At 39.7% G+C, this 27,145-nt stretch overlaps 1 protein-coding gene across 1 annotated transcript in view; it reads right to left on the reverse strand.

The window, feature by feature from the left end:
* The window catches only part of brinp2 (bone morphogenetic protein/retinoic acid inducible neural-specific 2), a 209,032-nt gene that overhangs the window by 8,240 nt on the left and 173,647 nt on the right, over positions 1-27,145 (reverse strand). The window contains exon 8 of the mRNA XM_080486630.1: positions 1,096-1,318. Coding sequence (XP_080342756.1) covers positions 1,096-1,318 — 223 coding nt within the window. The remainder of the gene's footprint in view (positions 1-1,095; positions 1,319-27,145) is intronic.

Consider the following 27,145-nt stretch of genomic DNA (forward strand, 5'->3'; position numbering starts at 1 on the left):
ATCTTTGAAAACAGAGGCCCTGTGATGTGCCTACAAGCTCTAGTTTTTTTTTGTTGTTTTTTTCGTCAGCCCAAAGGACACTTTCCCAGAAGCATTGCAGATTTACAGAGAATTCAACCCAGACCTTTGTTTGTTTATCTTTGAACAGTTAAGGACTCCTGGGTCTCCTTCTGTGGAACCCATCGTGTCTCTCAAAAAGTAACCGGTGGTGCTTTGCGATCTGTATGCACCTTAACCATGGATTTTTATCTTGCATCACTTCAGAAAAAACCCCCCAACAACTTTAAAGTATTTGTCGACCGATTTGTTTTCCTCTGGTTTAATCTAGTGTCAATTTATCTCATGAGGTCACATCAATCCGTTTTTGCTATTGTTCCCTGGAGCTTTTTTAATACTTGCACCTGTAGTGACAGGAGCATCAAGTAGCCAAAGATAAATGATTACATTTAGGCTCTGGAAAACAGTCTCGGTCTGAGTTGTTTACTTCAATGACCAGCCTATATTATATGTATTTACTTTTGGCAGTGTAGAAAAATAATTGTTAACACTACATTACAAGCCACTGACCATGTCACAAAATGTAAGGTCAAACAGCGTTGTAAAATCCCTTTTGCATGTAGTTGTTGTTAATAAGTTATACATCATGTGGATACTGGGTAAAGCTATAAGTCTGGTATTGCTGTTGCTTGAGTAAAGAAAGAACAAAAAGATATCTTGCGCAGCAGGACATGCCGCATGTACTTCAGTGCAGTCCGGGATGGCCCACGGCTGAGACTCAAGGAATCAGGATGCCAGCAGTCACCAAATGTTTTGGATGAGAATCCGCTTAAATGGACCAAGTGTATACCCCATAGTTATGTTTCTCTCAGTCCTGTGTGTATAGCTTTTGAGGGTTTTAAGAGTTTTCAATTCAAATCTGAGCTCTTTCCAGAAAGATATCTGAGGCTTTTCCCTGTCAGCCCCACTTGAGCCGGCTGTTACAGAGCCTACAGCTGTAATGAATCAGCACAAAGCAGCTGCCTTAACTTACAGTAATACACAAATCATACCCCTTTTATTTACTTTGTTTTCTGTCAGTGTCCAACAGCGTGTTACCTTTCTCGGGGAAGACTGATGCGGGGTTGTTTAGGGCAGCGTTTGCTCAGCGTGAAGAGTTTCCTGACAATCTTCTGAGTTTTTCCCAGGACCAGGGCAGTGCTGGACTCCAGCTGGGCGTAGCGCTTCTGGAGGGACAGGTCAGCAGACCAGAACTTGGCGGTGGAGGATACATTCAAGAACCGGTCAGTAGGCAAGCGCTTCAGGAAGGCCTTGAATTCATCTGTAGAGGGTTTAACAAAGACAATGGAAGAAGGAAGTTAACCAAAGAATAGAACAAAATTAGAGCCTTTCAGCATGTCATTTACCACAATACCATTTTTGACTAATCCAAACTAATTTACCGCATTTTGTTTTATCCTTGGTGGCAGGCAAAGATAATGACTGAAGAGCTGGAGGGGGTTTTCATGTGTCATTAGAATACAAAAACGCTGTTAGGTTCTAATGAATTGCCATTACAGAGTAAACACCTGTGCTTCAATCTGCAGTTATACTCATTCATCTCACCATTAGAAACCCATCATACTCGCTGTTGCATCATTGGCACCATTGTCATTAAAGACCACTACCTATGAGACGGGTAACCATATACCGTTACATACAGATGGCTATTGTTATTTACGTCATAATTCTTTCCGGTGAAGCCCAAACAAAATAATAGAGCATCTTTAATCATGGGTGAATGGACCCATAAAAGGCATGAGGGTGAAATGGAGAAGGGTTGTTTACTCATCTCACGTCCTTTTAAAACGCAACAGCCCAAAAAAACAGGTGAGGATGTCGTTTACAAAAGGTTTGTCATCTGTTGCAGCAGGTGTGTGGAAAATTCACAAGGTTTTATTTACGACATTGTCCTGAAGATTAGTTGGAGTTTTCTTTCCTGCAAATAAGTGAGGTTGTCTTATATTTGGAGTCCCAACATTCAGCTCCCTGTGTTATACAAGATTCTGCACATAGGCCTCAGAAAGAAGACAAATATGCTGGACGCAAGCCGCGGCTCCTGACTGAACCAGTCAAACGTCAGGCGTATACGATGACTGATGAGTTAACCATTATACCGGGTGGTTTTCAAGCCAGCTGAATGCATCGGACTTTGTTTCAATAAACTATTCAAGATGGTGCAGTATGGAAGGATGCTTTTACTCTGACATTTTCTTTGACTATGAGTCGCTATGCGTTAGTGTTAGTGTTAACTAACAAAAGTACAAGAATATACTTTTTAGCTTATTAAATTTTTGAGCTGTAATTCAGTAAGACTTGCCTCAGTTTACTGATATTATTCAGAATAAAATGCGAAAAACAGACGGGTATTTTACTAACTGCAGTTGCTTTGTGGCTTCTGCCACAAACAAAATTTGGAGAGAAATTGTGTGTGTGTGTGTGTGTGTGTGTGTGTGTGTGTGTGTGTGTGTGTGTGTGTGTGTGTGTGTGTGTGTGTGTGTGTGTGTGTGTGTGTGTGTGTGTGTGTGTGTGTGTGTGTGTGTGTGTGTGTGTGTGTGTGTGTGTGTGTGTGTGTGTGTGCGCGCGTGCGCGCACACACAGAACGCGTCTGTCTAGAATCTCCAACATTAGAAGAATTGGACACAGTCGGTGTAAATTACAGTCAGAATAGCACTGGCAGAGAGGACACAATTTGAACCCCGTGCTGGGTTAGCCGGGAGCATTCCAGTGTTAAGATCATTTTACTTCCATTATGAATCAGTGGGCAAACATTGTGCCAGCAAGAAGCCTCTGGGAAACTTGAACTTATTATTTCCTTTCCTCCCAAAGACAGCTAAGTGAGACCTTCTAGGATTGTTCAGGGTTTGCTGGAGAATCATATTCCCATGTGCTGCTGTTTGGCAGCGAGACAGCGTAGAAATCTGCAGCCAAGCCGACCTGAGCTGAGCCCAACTGACGAGACTCAAGCCCATTACAGTGCTCAGTGATCCCAGATGACACAATGCTCTGTCTTTCCCCATCCTTCCCTTTGTGTGTGTCTGCCTCTTTTCCTCTATTTGATCTTTCTTTTCTGGACTACCAAGTCAAGATTGTCTTATGCTTTTTTTTTACTTTTCTGTCTTTTCTATCTTGCTCCTTCTCATCGCTCTCACCATGTCTCTTGCTCCTTGCAGCTCTCTCATCAGTTTCTGTAGCTTCTCTTCCACTCAACGCTGACATGACATTGAATTAGTACGGCAGCATTAACTCTGTTATTACTCTGTTCACTGGCTGCATCACTCAGCGAGTCTGTTTTTAGTGCTTGTTGCGTTTCACATTTACTTTGCATCTTCACAATGCAACAACAAGAAAAGTAAGTTTAATTCATTAAATTCAGCACCCAGGACACAAACTCTGGCATTTTTTAGGTGAAACTTTAAAGTTGCTGTGTGCAAAGTGAGTCTGTTGCTCTTTAAAGAAGTGTATTTGATTTAACCAAGGATTTAAAATCACACATGAAAAGGCTTAAAGCAGTGGAGGAGGAGAAGTGCAAACAAAGAATTGTAAAGTCAATGATGACTCTGGTGAAAATGTAATTTACAAAATCACAAGCATTTCAAATGTCTTATGAATAGGACGTAATTATGAGTCAATATTGCAAAAGCTTTGGCCTTCTGTGTTTCTGTTTTCTATGTGCTTTTGGTATTTTATTTTATTTTTTTATTTCATTTGCAGGACTTTATAATCTTCTCTCTGGTATAATTTGGATTAGTTTTATTTACAAGGTTGGACTATCAAAGATTCCATGACCTGAATGAGACGGAAAGAAAAATCCTTTGTCGTAAATTTTTTTTTATTAAATATAAACTACAGATGTGCGGATGACATTCTTGCTCTTGTGTCTCTGGCATTTCCTAAAAAGATTTAGGTATTACAACCAGCCCTTTATGAAGTCTAATATGAACATAAGCGGTTAACAAGAGCAATTGCAATTTATTTTGTTTTCTGGTCCTATGAGATGCACGGAGGAGGATTAGTATGACTAAAAGTATCTTAAAAGTGTGTTCTTGTGAAGAAACTGGATTTGAAGTTTTGCCATGTCAAATAACCGAGAATGTTGCTTTGATACAAATAAAATCTATTAAGAGGAGAAATGTCTAATCTACTAGTCCTCCGTAATATCCTCATGTCTAGCTCCCTTACATTACAAAAAATCTACAGGGACCTCAATTACAGGTCACGTTTGTTTTGCTTATTTTCTGCAGCTAAACCGTAACTGCACAGCAGAAGTCGGATGGATAGTGTCTGACCCTGACATCTTTTTAAAAAACAAAAAGCTCGAAACACAACTGATGACTAACAAGCTGATCAGTTCTCAGTCAAAAAACGACACAGAATGTGACCATTATTGTTCATCTGTGTAAATACTGAAATTCAATCTGTTAACCACAGCTACTGTTGTTCGACAGAGACAAATATGGCCGTCCAGATGGCCTCATATGAGCTTCTTTGATTCTTGAAGTAAGCCCATTAGAATATTCCATGTACAAATCTGCCAGAATTTTCATTTTTTTTTTTACATTTGTATCACAGAGGCAGGGTGGAAAATCCATATGTCTGCACTGCACACATACATTTCTCAATTATCCAGCTTGCGCCTCTACTGCTCTTGTGCCTGTCAATCATTTGCACATACGTTTTCACTTTTATTTTCCATGTATGCAAGCACCTCCCCTGTCTTGATATATTTATTTTATTTAAATTCTCTAGACCCGCTCTCAGTATATTGCCAGCACTCTCTTAGCATTTTTCTGCCCGAGTCTCCATCTCCCTCACTCTCTTCACACACTCTTGAGTAGTAATCATTAGCACTGCCATCATGCTGGGGGAATTTGTCTGTCTGTTTTCCTCCCTTTCCCTGACATTTATGACTCCATGTCTTAAATTTATGGACAATTTGGCTCACTCAAAATCTATCAGATAAAGAGGCCAGGGGGGTTATTTTCCATAATGGCCGACCGTGCGCCCCCGAAATCTCAATCTCTGAGCTGAGTTTGTGATTCATGTCATCATCTAGCAGAGACGACAGCTAAGTGACTGGCTGGCTGAGGCCTGTTCATCTAACACCCTACAAGGACGTGAGGTATTGAAAAGTCAGAGCTGGGATTTCAAGAGCCCGGGCAGCCATACACAGCACAACATGGTGGAGAGTGAGGTCGGTCAAACTCAAGTGTTCACCGGCGCTATGGGGTGTGCCGCTTGAGTGAGTCAGCCACATTGTTCCAGTTCCTCCTATGATTTGAATGAACTGTCATTATTATAAGATGAGTAGATTCCAGTATCTTTCAACTAGTGCCAATTATTTTACTTATCCTCATCATTTTGATGTGAAAAGGAGGAGTCCATGCTCTGATTTCTGTTTTAATATAGCAATAAAAAAAGATTTTGAGAGAGATTGGTTTATGAATAACACTACTTTTGTTGCATTTCCTTGTACTGTGAAGGTGAGCTTTCAGAATCAGATCATTGATTGGCATGTTGGTTGATACCTCAGGAAAATTGTTGGTGCGGGCGCATTGGAAACTGAATGTAAACACATGATCTATTTTTTTGTCTTGGAACATTTTGTTGTTGTTAAGTCAAAGATGTGTATGATGTGACCTGCTGCAAAGACCCTGGAGGAGCTGCATCAACTCCATTGATCGTTCAAGTTTTTCTGAAACTTTACTAGACTCGGTCTAATGATGGGGAATGGACCAAAGGTTACAAATATGAGGTGATCTCATGTGTTCGTATATTCTATTCCACTTTATCAAACTCAACACTGTGAGCACCGGAGCCAAACCCAACTATCAGCAAAGGCAGGACACACCCTGGACCTGTCACTCGTCCATCACACAGGAAAACACAGAGAGACAGACGATCACACAACAGTCATCAATTTACTTCAAAAAGAGAGAGGATATCTGAGTGTCCGGTAAAAAGTTAAGAAATAAAATGCCCCCTAAGAACAATCTGGACTTGATTGTGGACTCGATCGCTTCTGTCACTTCTCATTAATATGCGCTGACGTCACTTCAGCCTTATTTTTCACATTGGAATTCTGTAACGCTGCGTATAATTAAGATGTTCTGTCAAAATATGTACATAAATCAGCTCTAACTCTTGCATATCCTCAGTGTCACGGTGTCCCTGTCAGAGCTGGAATTAGAAATGATGGGTTTACAACTGCCTGTCATATGTAGCAGTGAACACTGGTGTCTGGAACATCTCGTTTCTCTTAACATGCCTTTTTCTTTTTTTCCCCTTCCACTGTGCAGTGCCCCCATCTGTCAGTCACATCTTTGTGAGGATCCTCTCATTAAATCCCACATGGTTTCTCGCAACAACAACTTCAATAATCATCCTTCTTCCTCTGTGCTTATAATTCAAATGCAAACATGACAGACAATAAGGTTGGAGTTGGGATGTCTTCAGGCAAATGTGGCAGCTCTCTCTCTGCCTCTGTCTTTCTCTTTTTCACAGTTTCTCTCTGTTTTTCGCTGCAGTAGCGCCAGCTGGGAGAGATGGGGCGGAAAACAGAGGGTCCAAAGCTGTCGAGAAAGCTGCTATCTCCATCACTTCAAAGAGTCTGTAACACATTAAAGGTGGCATCCATCATACATCGCTGACATTGCCACTCAGACTATAGTTAGCAGGGAGGATTTCATGTCTGGAAGTCTCTATAGTTCGCCTGAATTAAAAAAAAAAAACAACAACCACAAAAAACAAGTCTTCAAATAGTTTTTGAAGCAAGTTTGGTCACTGCTCAGCAGACTGACTGATCTTTCAAAAACACTTTACTTACTAAGGGCATGAATCTTTGAAGTAAATGGGAGATTTTTGTGTTTATATACTCAGTAATGAGACACCAGAATGCTTTCGGGAGTGTTTTAGAAATCAATACAGTGAAATTTGAAGAACAGGGGGAGTTGTTTTCATTGTAGTAATGGTGAACCCACTGGAAAAGCACAATATGCTTTGCATACTACACATGATCTTACACATTTGTATAATGACTATAATACGCTTCTTGCACCTACTGTATCACAACCATATCTGTGAAAAATGATCAGGTTGAAAGGAACACAGTGGCAAAGTTGTCACTGTGATACACTTGAATTGGAGTTGCTCCATAAGAAAATAAGCCTCTTTGTTTTCAGATTAGCCTATAATCCCTTAAAGACTTGCAATTTTTCCAGACACATCTTCCATAATTAGTCTAAAAGTCTTCAAGAAGACCCGAGAACTCTCTGTGCTTTACTTAAGCTGTTCTCATAAATGCATAAGCAACTGTATAGTGGAATATCTATTATTCACAGTGTAATTAAAGTTGCATTTATCTCTCAAGATAAAAGTCTTTGGATGTGTTGCTGAATTTGTCCGACCAGTGTTTTACCATGTAAATTACAAACAGAACACATGCTTTTTGTCTGTGCGAGCCATGCAGTTAAAGACATATTTCTCAAATGGAAAACTCATTATCTCAGTTAAAACAGAAACTGACCTCTCCTCCAAGCTATTTTCCAACTCCTAAGTCCTTGTCTAATTGTTTGATGAAGACGTCCATGTCTTTCTTGCTTGCGCTTAGATTACACTTCAAAATCCCAGCAGTGTGAGACTTTGCAGCTTCACCATCAGCGTTGCCTCAGACACTGACCTAACCTTTTTTTTTTTTTTTTCAGGCATAGATCAAGCGGTGACCTGAATTTCAGTATCATATTTTTAGAACGCGATGCTCCAAATGGAAAATATGGCCGGTACATTAACATAGAGATGGAGCCTTTGGAGGAAAGCAGCGGGAGAGAAAGTTCATGTTTTCCACAGTATCCAGTGAAATACATACACGACTTTCTTGATTGATCAGTTGTGGTCATGATTTGTCTCTGGTCTTTACTCCCAAGTTGACTTGGTGAAATATGGTTTGTCACTATTTAGTGCCTCCCCTCACAGTTGAGATTATCCCAGTTTGAATCCAGTTGGGGTTTGTGTGTTTGCATTAACACTCTGTGCATTCTTGGGATTTCTGGGTACTCATGCATTACTAGGCTAGACTAAGTGGTTCTTGCAAATTGGCACTAAGTGTGGGATTTGGATAAAGATGTATAAAAGATGGAGGGACGGAAGTCTAAATTCATTTGCGTCATCATCTTGAGTCTACGAGCCTTTAAATCCGGAAACCATCATGCAGTGATTCATATGCCACAGTTTAAAATGTCGCTGTTTGAAAGTATACCAAACTTCTTGAGTTTTGAATGACCTCACAACTATTTAATACGTTTGTATAACATTCCAAAAATAAATCTGTGAAAGCAACATCAACATGCTTTTATTTTCATTCATTTATTCTATGGAAACATAGAACATATTTACTACATTGCTGAAATGTAAGGCCGAAGCGAGTCGCTCCACAGCGTTACCATCCCCCCCCTGTGAGGACAGGACATCATGTACTAACAGCTCTCATTCAAATTCTTCACCCGGATCACTAGGCTCCAGCTTTCTGTGGAATACAAATGGACCAAATGACAGACCAATCCCCTCCATGGCAGGCATTGCTGCAGGGGAAATCTGCCTTTTTCGCTTGAGGAATTGTAACACAGAGTCACAAAAAGTCACTGAAGACAACCAGTCCTCGCCCTGGCACGGCATCAGCTGAATGGAACGGAAACGTGTCCCGGGAGAGACGCACAAATTCAAACATATGTGACAGATTTACACTTTACAACTCAAACACATCACCTGGTGTTCCTTTGCAAACCTCATGTCTAAGTGAGGAATGGCAATCCTTTCTGTTTGGGAACCAATATGTGCACAGGCACAACACATCGGGGAAGTAATACCTTCAGGGTGTGCGCTTATTGGACTCCAGTGTGTGATCGTAACATGAAAAAAGGCTTCTGTGACGAACCCTTAGCCTCGACTAAGTCACGAAGAAGATCAATCTCAACTAGAAGCACCATTTCCTCTATTGTTCAAGGTTGGTGAGGTAGCATAAAAGCCCATATTTCCTCTGTGTCTTGACCTATGAGACACAGAGGCTAAGAAATACGATTATAGTTATCGACAAGACGAGTGAAGAAAAGGGGATTATGATCCTAACTTCACAAAGTCTGATTTCAAATTGCATTAAATAACTTAATACTTAAGAAAATTATTGATCTGTGCACATAAACACCTTTCATAATGTCTTTTAAAGTAGCCCCTACATATTATATGCCCATCGATAAGAATCATTCATTTTTGTCAATTGTACACAAAAGCTAAGTGGTGTTATGACTTGAGTCTTTCTATAATAACACTATTCAGTAATATTTCATATGGAGGATCACCTTAAGTTACACCTTGGCCATGAAGCATAAAAGGAGAAGGCTAAACGATATTGGAATAGTATAAAAAGAAATGTTCACTATATGGCTTTACTCAAGACTGAGAATGAATCCTAGTGTACAATCTCAAAACAATCACATCAATCTGTACTCTTTTATTTCAAAATGTATAGTGACTGATATACAAATGTCTATTTCATTTATATCACTTCATTAGTCTGCCTGACTGTGAACGTAGAAGAGGACCAACATACTAAAACGGAAAAAAAAAATAAAAAATTAGGGGCTTAAAATAAACACATCACTCTTCTGTTGCTATGTCAACAATCATACATTATTTGTTAAATCAGATTAAATGATGTATCGGGACCCAAATTACTTTGGGGTTTTTTAAAAAGATGCAAATTAGTATGTCAGATTTTGCTTTATTTGGACTGTGCAATTAACATTTGCATGGATTTATTTCACCTCCATGTTTTGATGCACCGGCCAGGCGTCATTGCATAAATAGAGATAATAAATGGAGACATTTTCAATCTTGGCATGTCAAGCCTTTAGATTCCTCTCGCCTTTATAGTGTAGATGAGTAAAATCACTCTGCACCGGCCGTGTATTATCCTTCAGGTCAAATGCAGCTGCCGCTGGCTAAAACAAACACGTCGGGAGGCCGCTGTGCCTTTAGCATAACCGTTTGAAGATGAACTACCTCCCAGATTCCTGCTGCAAGAGCAGAAAGGGATAATGGACAAACTGCTGGGAAAAACCTCTCAAGTCATTTTTTTTTCTTCATTTTATCTATGGAGGTTTAACAGAACACATATGTTCTTTTCAGCTAGGTTCTCCTTCACACTTACATGGTTACACACACTGGGGAGTTGTTGGGGAAACCGTGGCCTTGCACAATTGGCTGATGGGAGCCGCCCAGTAACGCAGCGGCCTCCTGCTGCTCCATTGGAGCAGTTGCAGGTTGCTCAAGGGCATCTGAACAGCATCCGTTAAAGAATGGGACAACGTTATTAGTTCACCTCCATGGCTATCCAGTGTGATTGAGATATTGTGTGACAATTTGACATTTCATGATATTATTTCCTAAAGACTGTAGGGGGTGTCACTGTGGGGTATAAATTGAAGGGTGGTTGGATGAAGGATGTGGGAAATCATTGTTTGTGTGCATGCTTGCGTGCATGTGACCTTAATCGTCTCGCATTGCGGGAGGCTGAAAACTGGAATCATACAGACTTGTGGGGACCACATCACCTGTGGTGCAAAACAAGTGGGGCTCATATGATTTCAGGTGTGGCTTCAGGGCAGCCATAAAAATGAGCTTAAGGTCAGTGATCTAGTCAACGTTTGCAATGCGTACAAAGTCGATATCGCATGCAACCACGCATGGAAACTGATTTACTGACAAGGACTGCATCTGATAGATGCATAGCGGTCACACATACATCTGTTTCGAGCGTTTTCAGGAAATACCGTGAGGAGTATATGCTAATAGATTGATTTACCAGGCATCGTGTGATTTACACAACTGTTTAAGCGGTTTCCTTTTGGTACCTCTTTTTAGGTTGAGCTGTTTTTCTTTTTTCCTTCTGTTGGTCTTGTTTTTTTTTTTTTACAGTGCTGATGATGTGACACTCCACTTCATATTATCACATTTCCCATCCAACCTCTCCACAGTAGACACAAGTAGTAACACATGCCTCAGTGAAATACTCCTGTTTGCATGTCTTGTTATTCATGCTATATAATCACCCAGAAGCTGCATGCATGCATTAAGCTCAATGTGGTTGCATGACCATGTAATTTAACGCAAGTTATTTGGGATCGTAATGAATCAGGCTATTAGTTGAGATGGTTCGATCAAAGGAGGATGCACTGTCGTAACGACAAGGCCCATTAAAGATAAAAGCAAGTCTGCAAACCGTGTGTGTGAGTGTGTGTGTGTGTGTTTTAGTGGATGTGGGAAAAGAGCTGAAGAAAGATTTCCTTCCATATGTATTTCCTTTTATCTATTCATCTTCTTAAATGTCACTACCATGCCGCAGAAAACCCGCTGGCATTTGTAAAAGAGATGTCTTTTATAAAAAGCACAGTGCTTATAATGCAGACTTTGTAAGTACCCATAACACACTATCAATCTTTCCAAAGGAAAAAAAGCAGGAGTGATTTACATCGTACTGCTATTTTCAATAAGTAAACTATAAAAGATTAAGCAAAGTTTGAACTTGAAAGAGCCAACAAACCTTGTTTGTCAATGTGAGAAGGTGATATTCCCTTCTCACTGTAAACAGACTTTTTGGAACACATGCACACAGTGTTTGGTGTTTTTCACCTGAGAACTATGAAGTGGGGAATGCTTGTGACCATTGGGAGTTTATGTTGGGGACCGGTTGTGGCATCGAGTCACCCACACTGGCATGAGTGGGGCCGGAGTGGGCATTGCCCTACGTTTTGCCACAGAACAGACTGAGAAACCAAATCCATCATCACTGCTGACAGTACTTGACAACATCCTGAGTCTGTAGTGAGGTACCCACTATGCCTCATGTCAGTGGTACACAGTGTTCAGTCTGAATAGTGGCAAAACTCACCGCACGCACTTCCTGCTCCTGCTCCATCAGACTTTTCCTCTGCGGAAGGCGCGCCGCTGTAGGAGCTGTATTTCACCTGTTTGACGGCAGGTGGGTCAGTTCACTGTATGTACGGGTGCACTGTTTGTATATTTGTGTATTTGTGTGTATGTATATATATATATACACACATATATATAATTTAAATTTTAATAAATTTAAATTGGTTAAAAATAATGTACTGTATATATTTTGAGTATGATAATCATTTGCTGTTTGTTATGTATCTTTATTTGTCAAATGTTTGAGTGACGTTAATTTAGGGTGGTTGGAACACCACTTGGACTTTTGTTTCAGCCCAGCCTGTCCTGATTGACCCAATTCAGGGTGGGGCTGGGGCTTATTTAAGGAGGCATACCTTCTGTGTCAGAGATGACTGAGAGACTGAAAGAGTAAGTCTGAGTCAGCCAGCTGGCTGTGCGGCTGGAGGTAAATGTTCAGTCAACTCTTGTAAAAAGAAAGTTTAAAATAAAACTAATTTCATTTTTGATTTGCCGACTACAACCTCATCCTTTCCTCCTCCACTCAACCACAACCAGGCCGAACACATCCCGAGTCAGGGTGATCACTCGGTCCCTCACAGTCAAATTCATCTGAAGGAATATGGAATCCCCGAAGGAGAACATGGAATACAACATCCTCATCCACATGAACCAATTTGACTAAACATAATGTGAACTTTATCAAAACCCCGTGTCCCTCCGCTCTATGCCCTTTTTAAACTCGGCAACAGTTTTCACAAGTGGCACAATTTGTATTTAAAATGCGCCATAAGGAAAGTTGGCGCTGCTTAGTAAATTCATTCTTTCAAAACAACACGGACTGCAGGTGAGCTTTACTCACCGTCGTTTCAGCCAGTACTGTTTAGGGACAGGTTGTTAAAGGATTTTCTGTGGGGCTGAAAAAAGCAATCGAAACATCACCGCAATATCGCAGAGATTCTTGCTTTTTCCGAGTGATAGACATGATGTTGCCACCTTAAGCCCCCCTCAACATCCTCAAAGACAGGTGATCCCCTTCACACAGTGTTTCCAGAAATTGGTCGTCCTCTGCAGTAGAGCTGGAGAGCTGCAGCAACCAGGAGAAGATCCAGACGACTATATCTATCCCAGTGTGCTCTCAATCTGCCCGATAAATGAATGCCTCAGAGTTTTGAAATATTTAATCCTCACTCTTGTTACCTAACTGACATTAATTCTTTATTTGTAATGCTTTTCTTTTCTAATCATTTCTTTGAGTTTCAGGGTATTTTGTATGATGCTGTAAATTTGGAATTTGGAATAAAATCTTCATCTTAAAGCTCAAGGAAACTGATAGAGCCACGAGTATGACAGTGGACTTCCATGTCCATGAATATGTGACCATTCAGAACAAGCATTGGCACTTTTCTATTTGTTTCAGGAGAGATGGCATCTTTCAGTCAAGTTCTCAACTAGCACTGTCAGTTTTCATATTATACATGTGTCGATGAGGAAAATGAGAATATGTGCTCTAAGTAGCATGTAACAGTATGTGAATATCAACAGCTCATCAACACTGAGCAAAGCTTTTGAAATCTAGTCATCAGTGACTCAGGTTTGACAATTTTGGCAACTGTCAGTAGGACTTTGTCACCTTTTTCACATTATGATTTGCCAACTAGGAGAGAAAACGAGAAACCTAAGCTTCTCCAAACTCACTACCACTGTAACATTTCATATTAAGACAATGTTGTAGAAACTGACTGCTTTCCTGGAAAAGAACATTTATGTAAATGTAATGCTTTTTCTTCTTTTTTTTTTAAATCAAGTTTTCTCTGTGTCGGTGAGAACAGAACTTTCTCTTGAAGGAAGAACTAATTATTCTTCTATTTCACTGTTATAGTCAATTCTGGACGGTATTAGTCACTTTAAATCTCTTCACCAGCCAACTATTCTGGATAAGCAGTGAAGCATGTAGCCACAATTAATAAAGTAGCATCTTTTACAGAACACAATGTGCATCATTGACATGCAAATGTTTTGTGGTCCAAAATGAATTAAAATGAATTCTATGCTTACTTATGTTGAAAGTGTTTCTTTCTTTTTAAATGAACCATTTCAGCGTAAGTATATTTGGTTCCACCTATCAGCACACGAAAAAGCCTGCAGCTGCTTCCTCATTATTAATAAAGGATAAATGGAGGACAGATGCATGGTGGCAAATCCCTACTTAACCAGTGTTAGGTATTCCTTAACATGCAGACCTCATACATTAAGGGGAAGCTTTTGTGGGCCATGATGGCTGTGCCTAATAAGGGGACATTAACCTTGAATACTCCCAAGGTCTCAGAGAGCAATGGGAACCCAGATGGGCCAACGCTGCATATTTGTCTATAGACAGATGGGTTTTAACGGTGCACCCGCTCAAGCTGTAAATGATTTCAAGTAATGGGAGAGCTGTGTTTATGTTTTAACACCTTTAGCATTATCGCAGTGTTTCTTTGTTTGTGAAGGTTATGACGCCAAATGTATAGAGATGCCAGCAATTTCAGATCATTTAGACGGTAGCTGCTTATGTTTCATTAGGATCCCAATACTATACTTATACGCCCAATTATTTGTTTTTTACATATTTGGAATGTAGCTTCAAATATATCACAATATAGCAGTCACACATCTTGCTACATTGCTGATTTTCTGGGGATTGCTGATTTTAAGACGATGGACAATTTAAGTATAAAAAAAAGATATATATATTCTGTGCAACAGGTCTTCAAACTGAATTAATACAGCACACAATGTCACAAGCTCATCAGATCAATCGATAAATCACCAATCCTAAACATATATAAAGCAGGGGGTACTCAAGTTATGAGTATATGTGAATAACAGCACTTGCCATTACAACAAAAAGGAAATGCAGCAGCACTAAGGACTTAGTTTTAGTGGGTTTAGCGGTATAATCAAAATAAGCAGCCTAGGCAGAGACATACAAGCACTTTATATTTGCTATTTAAGTGGTCGGGTTTAAAGAAAGAAAAATATACATTTATGTCAAGCTGAGACAAATAGACATGCTGTAATTGGACTACTTTGCGCAACAATTTGGGTTCGCAGTTACTTGCTGGTTCTTGTTTTACAGTTTATCCTGGAGTTAAACGATGTGGATGAAATACTAGATTTAACTTTTCACTACAACATTTGAAACATTTTAGAGCAGGGGTAAGGATATGATTTAGTTTACATGACGACTCACACACAAAAGCATTAAAGAAATGATGCAACAATATTGTAGATCAGTTATATTTTTATGCCAATTTTCAATTGTTCGACAGAGTTACTGCACCTGGCTTCCACGACGCTATTTCACTTCAGTAGGCAGATCAATGACATACTAATTGAGTGATTCACAAAACAAATTCACAAACACTAATCCATCCACAAATAATATGAGAGTGTGCATGTGTATGTGTGTCTCGCCGACCATAATTTGTCCAAGCTGAACATGGCAGAAGATTGTCCTATCAACAGATTTTTGTTACAATTATGTCCTTTCACTTCCTCAATACTCTTTCCACTATAATTACTCTCTAGGGAAAGCTGCTTAACAGAGAGCATTTAGAAGAAGTCAGTGTTATAGTTACAGTTAATGGTGTCATCTTGTTGACACAGAGGCATTTGATATACAATTAGATAGGTTTCGCTAATTTGTGTGTCAAGTGAACTGACTGATATAAACTGGAAAATGATTTTCTCCTCATTCAGTCTGAAAGAAAGCCATTTTGTCTTCAATCCTTGTGAGCATTCACCTTGTGATCCTTACAAGCTGCTTTTAAATCATTCGTCCTTTTGAACACAAGAGGTGAAATCTTTTTCTTGCTCAAACGTTGCAGCTTTTGACATTTTTTTCTTCTTCTTCTTTTTGTTAACCCTTATGTGTGCTTTGGTAATGAGGCTTTTATAAAATGCACCTCAAAGACACAGGAACCCCAAACCCTCCGCACTCGCACTGCAGGAGATACAAAGACACGGGCGAACACAAAGTTGGCCTTTGTAAAAGACTTCTTTAAGTACTCGCACAACATTTGAGTTTGCACAACTGTTACAGAAACCCTTTGCAATGTCGATGGCTTGAATGTGTTGAAACAACTCAGATCATGCTCAGCTAAGATGCCAAATGTAGGCTCTATTTTATTGATCAAAGCATTTCTCGCAGTGCCCAGTCCTGAGGCTGCCTAACAGATGGTGTCCTATGGTGAGCGTGTCAGCAATTACAGGTGAGAATGTCTCTCTGCAATGAAGTGCTTGTAGTGAGCTATACATCTTTGTTCTCCCAGTACGAGGGAGTAAAGGAGTGTTTCACCTTCTCCTGTGAGATGTTGGAGATGTTAGGGGCCCAGGGCAAAGTAAAGGTAGGAGCTGTTTGCAGGAGGCTTAGACAGCACTCTGAGCTCTCTGTACCAGAGCAATGGGAATTACTTTGTTCCCCACAGGGGCTATGAGGCTGGGAGGAGGAGAGACAGATTAAAAGAGATTGGCTGAGAGAAGGAGGCAGATAGAGATCGCTGTAAGGGATTTGGAGAGTGTTAGCACTGGTCAGTTTGTGCAGAAGAAATGAAGCAGCCCCCCCCTCCCCCCCTCCCCTCCCCTCCCCCATTTAACCTTTTGTATGGGAGGGAAATAATTAAAAATCCAAATGAAGAGCCCATTGTGAATTTATTAACAGAGAATTTGGTCCCAATTATCTCCTACCAATAAGATGTCACTGCTGAGGTGAGTAATGAGGGTCTATAAATACTCCATGTCATTTGGTATGAAAAGAAAGGTGATCATGCCATTGTAATGACTTGTGTCTCCTGACCGACTTAGCTGAGTTACAGACTGATGTAAATAGATAAAAAAAACTATTTAATGAATTAGCTGCATCATTAATGAAATAGGATTACAGAGTGACTGAGACTGATGAAGCTGTAGTCATAAAGGGTTCAGTTCATGATTGAGTTGATTGTGAATCCAGCTGACGCACTGTGTCAGAGCCTGAAGCGACTAACCTTCAGCTTAGAACATCTGCTTTCTTTAAAAAGTAATCACTACTTAACAGCAGAGCACAGCAAAAAAATATATATAACTTTGTTGTTTAGTCAAATAAAAAACTTGAAATACCATGCAAATGACCATTTAGGAATGTGTCATTTGCTGTGGACTATAAAAGAGCAGATTAAATGCTCATCCAAATGAAAAGTAGGTTTCATCACATAAAGCCTGTCTGTTTAGATTCAGTCTATCTGATTCAAGGAGTTGGAATAACCCTGTTTAAAATGTGATCAGAGTCCAAAAAAACAATAGTTTGTCAAAGATGTGTGCATCTCTATTTGGAAAATCATCACCTGTTTTGAAAAAAGGACCACGGTGTGTTCATTTCTTCCTGACTTCCAGACTCTGAACGAGCGGAGGGATTCACTAGTGTTTCCATTTCTTCAGAAAGACAACAAACTCCATCAGTCTAGTTGACAAAACAATACTGGCAGGCGTCTTGGAAAAGCTGGACGTGGGATTATGTGCACATGTCACAAACAGCCAATATCACTGTGCAAAGCATTATGGGATTGGTAATTTGACTGAATGGTACAACATCCTTGGTGCATACATCTGATCATTTTATTCAGAGTTCATGTAAATGGGACAGTCTGATATCGCAATTGAAAAGAATTCAATCAGATGATCGTCTATTTATTTGATTGAACATCATGAATGATCACAAGCAAACTGTCTCTCAAACAACTCCACAGTAAAACTGCTGTTATATTAGCGAAAGGCCACCTTGAAAGTATTTGCTTGGGGATACAATTCCTGAGTGACCTAATTCATTTTTCAAATCATTAAAGTTCAGGCTACGGGGCTTCTGCAATACTTTAAGCACAATACATTTTAGCGTGCGCCTCTGAATAAATTAGATTTCTTTCAAATATAACTATTGGTGTGTGTCCTCCCCTATGACTCTCAAGCTGTTCACCTTGTAAAAGTTCCTTTCAGAGAAGATGAACTTTACAAGGCCCTGAGAAAAAAAAAAAAAAAAAAAAAAAAAAACTGTTATTGGCTGAAGAGGGTCGTTAATGAGCACCTCATTAACTGGGAGGCCTTGTGAGTGGCTGTATGCAGCTGGGACTCACACTGATATACGCAAGTACACAATGACACACACATGCATGCACACACAAGCGCATGCTGTGATGACATTTGATAGGCTCTTTCTAATTGAGTCTCTGGAGAGTCACATTGGAACTTGGCACCAGGAGAGTCTCAGTTCAGCCAGTCAGGGCAGCAGCTGGGAAACACACTACAGCAACAAAGAGCGTAATCACTGCCTTCACGAAATGAGAGTTTTTGAATAGAATTCACTGACTCGGGTTAATTCGATCCGTCCAGCTTGATCACACCTTAATAGGACATAAAATTGGTGCTATATCTGGTTTTGAATATCTTGCTGTGATCGTTTCTATTATAGAATTTTGTTTATAGGGTGACAAATGATCAATTGCATTTATTTTTTGACAATTGTAACTTTAAGTCACATCAGTTTAATTTGCAGATTTCCACATGCAAAACATCTACAATTCTGATCATACTGCCCCACACTCAAATTCAAAAAATCAGATTGAATAAATGCCTTTTACCTAGCGTTCAGTCATTTTTCTATTCGCACACTATCATAGACAAAGGAATTGAGAACAGCTCACGTTAGATTTGTTTGGCATTTGTCCCCGTTCTCTTGTAAAAGTGCACTTCTGAATCCACAATTAACTGTGCCACTGTCCCAAGATGACATGAAACAAACTCCCTCATCAAGTTCCAAGTGCATGTTTACCAATTAACATGCCAAAGATAAACTCTCCCAAGGTTTGTATCCCAGTCTTGCTGCCTGGTTGGAGCTCCCCGCACTTCCGTGCGGTGGTGAGAGATTTCAACAAACTCTCATCATCTTAAGGTCCCAGCAGCAGCGGTTACCTGGTAAATGATGCATCCCTGTTGCACCTCTATACCACCGTCTTAGTTACGCTTCACGGAAGTTGTCTCCAGGAAGTGAGGCGGCAGAAGCGATAAGAGAGTGTTCATTACACTGCTCCCTCCTCTATTACCCCCCCCCCCCCCCCCCCCCCCCCGGACAGAGAGGCGGCACCTCCTCTTTCCCTTTCTTATCTCTATCTTCAGGAAAAGAGGAGAGCTTTTACCCAAGACTTGGGGAGGAGTAGAGATGGGGAATCAGGAGTAAAGCAGTGTGTGTGTGTGTGTGTGTGTGGGTGAGCATGCTTCCTGAGGCGCAGTCTCCTCTGATCACCTGCTGTGAAACACTCTCCAGGCTCTGTGATTTAAAACAAATCTGCAAGTGTGGCAATGTCACAAGCCTTAAACAAAAGGAATCCAAGATACCAGGGAGTGACTCCACTATCCAATTTTAGTTTGACTCTTTTGTCACGTCTCTCACTTTTCCATTGCTCCTCCCCTCATTTTTCATATTTCTCCTTTAGGTGATTTATACTTTTTTTTTTTTTTTTCCCCCAAGCACCAATCTTCCTCAGTCTGTTTATTACTTTTCTCCACCTCTCTCCTTCATTTCATCTCCTGTCCTCCCCTCCTTCCCTCTAATCTCTCGTTCACACCGCTTTCACATCCTCCCTTTTCATCTCCCTCTCTTTCTTCATTTGCTCCTCTCCTCTTTTCCATCTCTTCATTTTTATTCTCTACGCATGTTGAAGGATTAATAACTACCAGGTCATGCTTCTGTGAGCCCCAGTGTCACCTCACCTCACCCGGAGCAACGTCCTGAGATGAACTGCTCTTGCTTGCCTATTTGTCAGCTTGGGGGCTCAGGCCCTCGGGCTATTTATAGGCTGAAAAGTGGCATATGTAAGGAAGGAAGGGAGCATATTGAGCAACCCTGATGAGCTTTTCTTTTCCTTTGGGGGATCTTCTTCCTCTGGTACTTTTCTTCCCTGCTTCAGGCTCCTTTGTTTCTGTCAAAAATCAAACTGCACCTATCTGCGTCTGTCGACTTGTCGCTCCAGAGCATCTCTCCGCCTCTGTCTTTCAGCATAATCCTCCAATCCGCCACCCTCAGTCTCCCCTACCGCCAAAACCTCCTCCACAGACATCTGCGCTGGATTGCCGATGCCAGCGGTCAAGTCTTTTGGGAGATAATTCTTTTCCATCACGACACGCATACGAAGAAAGCGACTGCCCACACGCTCTGTCCTCCTCCTCTTTCCTCCTCAACCTTTTCCCATCGATGCCTGCGTTTGTGTCACATGGAGGAGATTTTGTGGGATACGAGTTTAGGAAGCAGATCAACTACTGACGTATGCAGACAGAATAGAAGTATTATTAATAAAGAATCACATGAGATAGATTTGAAATACAGCCACTGAAGAAGTGACAGATAAGTGTTTGCTATAAGAAAGTGCAAACAGTTCACATGAAGTATACCCCCCACCCCCTTTTTTTTTTTTTTACTTTTGTGGTTAAAACATTCTGATCTCGTCTTAGGAGTTTGATGTTTTTGTTTGTTTTTAACCAGAGACTTCATGTCTGAATACTAACAGTCTTCTGACATGTAGATCAAATGCAGACCACTTTTTGAAGAGATGCATCTTGACTAAATGTTCAGTTCAGCTCAAACGTAGCTGAATGACCCTGCTGTTGTAGTTACTTCTCATCACGCCAGGAAACCACAGTAATTTTTATTGAAACTACTGAATAAAACAAAGGTGAATGAATTCTGTGCATGAGACATCAAAAAGAATGCAAAATGAGATACAGGTTTCAAACTTTGATGAAGAATGCATATTTTCTTTTGTATTATATTGAAGGTCGGCTCATGCATTCATCACAGACACAAAATCCCCATTTAGTGATTTAGCCAATCCGCTGACACTCAGACGGGCTAATTAAGTCACCAAATATCCAGGCACACACACACAGAGGGAGAACATTCAAACTCCTCTGAGAAAAAAAATCTGAACCCATGCCTTTGTCACTACAAAGTGATAATACTGTTGTGTAGTTGTTAGCACTAACTAATATGGCATAAATAAAGGCAATGTCATGCAACAAAACACATAAAACAGATTAAACACAATACGACAAACAGTTAGGCAGCAGGTGCTTTAATTTATGGTGCTCATTTTCTTCTCCACTAAAGGATATACTTAGTCTGATATACTGTTTCCATGCATATGCTTTAAGTTGTTAATTCACTTACAGTCACCGACTGTTCCCTTAACATACAGTACATTAGCTCTTTAGTCAAAGTTTAGTTTTCAAGTGAGTGGCCTAATATGTCACATGATTCATTGTTTAAATACATTAAATGACTTTCCAATTATTGAGGAACAAGAGCAGACATCACACTTCCAGACCTGTAAAGAGATAGAGTGCATAGCTGTCATTCAAAAAGAAAAGAAAAGACAATGCAGTGGGGTGGGTTCATTCTGCAGTGGGAATACAAGTGTATGTATGAAATGTCAAGGTAACCCTCTATCATCTTCAGATTGTGGTATTTATTGTAGCCGAACTATAAATGTTGGATTGTGGAGGTACTAGAAGAAAGGTCAAGAGAAAACCGAAAGCATAAACAGTCCACTTGTGATTGAAGATATGCAGCAAGCACCATACAAAGTCTGTATAAACAGTCTGTATGTGCTGACAATTTTTATTTGTTTTGCTTTGTGGTAGATCTCAGCCCTTTAATATGATGCCACTCCAGTTTTAAAGGGTTTTACCATTAGGCCTGGTAAGATTTTCAGTCATCCATGTCGTGCTACGTCCAATTCTTATGTTAAAAGTAACCAAGTTGGTTTTGAAGTCCTTTGACCTCTGTTTTGGCTTAGTTAGTTCATCATTATGTGCTTTGTTGATTCTTCCAGTCAGGAGTTTCTCTGGGTGACGGTTCAATCATCTTGGCGTGGAACAAATTACTCCATTGCAAGTTAGGGACAAGTGGTGTCTCAGAACCCCTCCTCTGTCCACCGATGATTGTTCCATTTTGACAGGGCTTGCTTGTTTCATTCGTCTCTCAAACAATCAGTCTGACCAAGTTTGAAAACGGTTATAAGAAAGGTCATTCATTTGAGGGATTAATGAATTCATGGTAGAAACACTGAACTCCAAGACTAGTCCGAACTGATGAGCCTTTTGGGGAATAGGTGGAACATCTTCAAGATTTCAAGCCAGTCTAAAAACTCAATAGATAGTTTCTTCTGAACTCTTGGTGAATACATGATGTGGGACGAGCTAGAAGCTATGAGGTATCTATTCTGATGTGTTCCCAGCTGCCTACAAGCAAATTGCTCACTGACTGCAGAAATTGTATTTGGTTACTCTGAAATACTCAATGGACTCTTTTCTTGGGAGTCCAGATATATGGAGCCAACATGAGGTGAAGCTGATTCACAAACATAATCCTGCTCTGTGACAAAACAAAAGCACCGGGATGCCTACATACATAATTTTTTTACTGCTTATAGTCACTGTGAAATCTTGAGACTGTGTGCCATTGCTATGACAGTGTGTAGGGTATGAGCCATAGTAGTGATACAGAGACTGGGGAGAGGGAAGATCATGTGAAGGGTTAATATTTTGATCATCCTCAGTATATAGTATTGAATAAATGCACCATTTTAATCTGACAAAACTTTTCATGGTCACTGTTTTAGTAGAAATATTCATGTTTGTGTTATCCGTGTAGATAAACAACTCCTTGCAGGGAGCAGACACCCATCTGCAGCGAATTGAGCAGACCAAACATCGCTCTGTTTACTTCAGCTGATTCAGATGCTTAAGAAGTAATGGAGTGCATAAACTAGTGAAGTCAAGCCATTTGCCCGAAACACAGTTAATTCCAGATGACAATGAGTGATAAAAGCTGATTATAAGGACAGCAGGAAACAACAAAAACATTTACCAAAGAGACAACTGAAAATAGTGACTCATTATAAGGACAAAAACTCAGTTTGATAATGCTGTTCCATTTTTCCAAAGCAAAACGAATGAACACATTTTGATAATGGGAACTTTTATAATAATGCCCCAAAAAACCGAGGAAATTCAATTATGCCCATAGTCAATACAACATCTAACCTATATATTAAAAAAGCTTTTAACTCTGTATCTGTATTTTCCGTCAGTAATTGCTGCGGTTTCTTTGTGATCTCTGTCGTGTTATTCAAGCCTGGACAGAGAAGACACCTAATATTTTATAACTCAGTAGCTGAATAACATCACGACGGAGAGAGAGACGCAACCACAAATTCAGTAAGGCCTTCATGAAATCCATTAGAGCTGGATTTCTCAGTGTGTTTGTGTGTAGTTAAATACGTATTTCTCACGATGTTGTGGGAACCTAGATCTGTTTACATACATCATTGGTACTTGTCATATGGAAAATCAATACTTCTTCTCAGTGAGGCTATATTTCAAGGCTAGCCTAAGGTTGGTGTTATGGTTAGGATCAGAACTTGCAAGAAAGCTATTGTTTGTCATGCTTGTTGCCCAAAAAGCATGGAAAGACATATTGCTTTTATGCACTGGCGGGGACAAAAAACAAAATTTGAGATTAGATAAAGATCGTTTTCAAAACTAGACATAAGCTTAGAAACCAGTAATGGCTTACCATAACTCAAGCCTTAACCTGTTTCTAAAAAGTGTCTCGTCCCACAAGGACAAGTACTGCAAGTCCTGACTTGAACTATGGTGATAGAGACGAGGAGCTGTCTGACAATGATATGTGTTGTCATAGCTTTGAAAAATAATATACTACATGTTTTCACTATTGTGTCATGTCTGTGAGATGAAAGGACACAACACACAAGGACTGACCCCATATTACCCATATAGATATTCCAACCTGAATATTACTTGCAGATACAATCTTCCTGTCAGATGTGGCAAAATTCTGGAAGACAGTCAATTCCAATAAAAATAAAGCAATAACTTCTCTACCTCCATGGATTAAATGCGATGGCTGTTCAGCCTTCGGTCAGAATATCTCATCAGCTTTCAATAGACATTTTTTTTTTCCTGCCACCAGCCATTTGTTTGAGAAAGATTGCAGAGGGACTTTCCCTGAAAATAGCAATTATGTGCCTGTAGCCAACCCCAGGTGTCCATTCTCTTTTCAGCCCTTCACAGCTGATGCTAAACCTGAGATCCCAAGGGCCAAAGACAATCGATATGTCAAGGAAAAGGGGCAGCTTGGATCTTTTTCGCTTGTATATGTCTACTGTAATTATACAGTGTGTATGGTAATGCATGTTTTTTTTTTCTTTCAATGATCCTTTCATCAAAATGGACTCGAATCGTTTCACTGTAAACAAATAAGCACAACAGTGATTTGACACCTGTCATCAAATGTCAAATTCTTCCAGCCATTCAGAAATGCTGGCATTTTCAGCTCCTTTTGAGCCATTTAATACAAGTCTGTGCCAGCCTATCAAGAGTGGATCTGGATTCCTGCAGGTCAATAAGGTTTTGCAGCAGGGTTGAGTTAAGACCCTTGCCTTCTGTTAAAAACAAATTTACAGACAAATATTACTTTACACGATACATCAGTTATCAATTTCATGGAATTGTCATATAATCTATAGTTTAACATGAGCACAACATGCAAATAAACAATATTCAAGACTATTCTTGTTTTTTTCTAATCTGAAATGAATCTCAAGCTTGCACCAAAACAAGCAGCTCTCAAGACTTTGTGTACAGCTTCACACTAGTTTTGATATCTAAACTCTGAGCAAGTGGAAAGTGTTTTTCGGTTAGATTCATGGTTGACTGATTATCAGCATAGATTCTAAAATCGGTTTTCTGCCGGTAACCTTACTCAGCTCGTCTGCAACATGCAAAAAGAAAAACATTGGGTTTTATTTCATAATAGTTAATGACGCTGTTTTAGGTTCAAGTTTTGCATTTGTAGTTTTGATAATGTCTAATACAATAAGCCAGGCATAAACAGTACAGTTCAAACATTTTAAGTAGGATGTAAAAAGGCTTTCCTTAATGAAGGTGGTGATAATTATTGTGTGTGATATCATGACCATCCCTTGCACCAAAAACATCAATGTGCAGACAGCCTTCGGAGGAATCCTGCAGAGGGGTTGTATAAAACCCCTCAGTAAAGCTCAGGTCCTCTGTCACTGTAGGCTATCTCTAAATTCTTCTGTGTCAAGCAATCCCAAACAGATTCCATGATGTTCAGATCAGGACTCTGAGGGGGCCTCGTCATTATTTGCATGACTCCTAATTCAACTTAATAAGTTCAAATCAATCAGATGCTTTCTTTGTTGGCATTACAGGATAGATTTCCATTTATTTCAGATAAACCTTAAACGTGTGGACAGCACTCTTTATATATTTAGCTTGCTATGTACAGTACATGCTTGGCATTTGTTTAACGTGTGTCTCGGCTCCCACATGTTTACAGATCGCACAGCATTACTTTTAAATTTACAATGTGAATAATGAAAGTAATGCCATTATTCAAACAATTTTCTTTTTTGCCCTTTTTTGGCTGTTATAATTGATGAGATGCTTCCTTAGTGGTTTCTTTATACTGTCTGAGTTTTAGTGATTTGAATTAGTAACTATAGAGAAATATTTTATGGTGAAATGTTGGTTATGTTGTATTTATCAATTCCAAACCGAAATAAAGTTGCATGTAGAGTGTTAAGAATAGGGCAAGTGAGTGGTACTTAGCACAACACGAGTTGAATGATTTATTTGTATTGAACTGATGATTATGAACTCATAAAACCACTTATAATTCAATACCAATGCTGCTCTTGTGCAATAGAGCATAGTAAAGTGAATACACTACACACTAATAAACCGTTAATCCAGAGTGTGTTCTAAAAAAAAAACCCACTACAAGATGCAATGCTAATAACAGCGACAACAAAAGAATGCTCGAAGACAGATTTGGCTCAGTATTCCTGCAGAGAAACATAAAAAAAAAAATCCAGTTTACAGTGAGAGGGGGAAAGAAAAACAAAGGGGGGAAAAAAAATCCACTTGTGCCAAATGTATCCTTTCTGTGAAATAAATGAGGAGGATGAAAAGAGAAGTTCAGCGAAATGTTGCCAAATCTTCAGCCAAGCGGAAATTCATCTCTGCGACTAACAGAGAAAAATCCTTCCTTGTTTTGACAAATCCAGGAAGTGCATGTGCTACATTTACACCCCGAGACAGAATGCTTTATGACGGCAATAAAGGCGGAAATGGGCAGAGATTCAAAGCAGTGGGGTCCTGATAGGACTGAGTGGAAGTCATGCCAGGACTATTTGTAGGTGGGACCAAGTATCAAACAGATTTCTGTTAGCTTGCAGGGGAGCGTTTTCATTAACATAATACAGGAAGAGAGACGAATAGAGGATCTGTATTGCTTAGCAAAATGACAATAGAAAACTAAATAATGACGGTATGAGGAATATTTAAACACTCAGACTGAGATTACAATTTCATTCATATTGTATTTCCACCAACTGTATCAAAGAGATGATTTGCTGTTCATTATTTGAATTTGCCACTCACCCTAAATGTAAACGAAATGAAATCGTTTTTTTTTATAGCATGTGACTGTGTATGAATGTTATAAAGAACCAAGAAAGTATCTTTCATTGATTATTATTTCCAGTGAAATTTCAGAATAACACATTGAAACAACACGTCGTCAATTTGTCCTAATAGACACTCTCAAGATGTGGATTTCTAAATGCAATGCCTGAGTCAAAGTTCACTGAAGTTTTAATGTTTTATAAAGTTTTTTATGGACCGCTTTTATTGTGCTCATAATTACATTAGGAGCGTTGCTGAGGGAAAAAACTAGCAAATAAGACAAAGAAATAAGTTTATATAGTTGGATACATGTTGGAACAGCTTCATGCTTCTGAACTGTCCAGTTTTGAGCCACTTAAAATAAATAAAATGTAGTTGGATTTCTTGTTTTTTCGAACAAAAAGTGTTCTGTACACAAACAATGTCTAAAAAAAACCAAGTTTCTTTAGGTGTCAGGCTCGAAGGCGACCAATTTCATTTTGGCTTAAAAGAGGATTGAGTTTGATGTTAAACTGAGATAACTGTTGTAGTGGTTAGTACATTCACCTCACGGCAAGATGGAATT

This window comes from Lipophrys pholis, assembly GCF_963383615.2.
Source record: "Lipophrys pholis genome assembly, chromosome: 1".
Lineage (NCBI taxonomy): Eukaryota > Metazoa > Chordata > Actinopteri > Blenniiformes > Blenniidae > Lipophrys > Lipophrys pholis.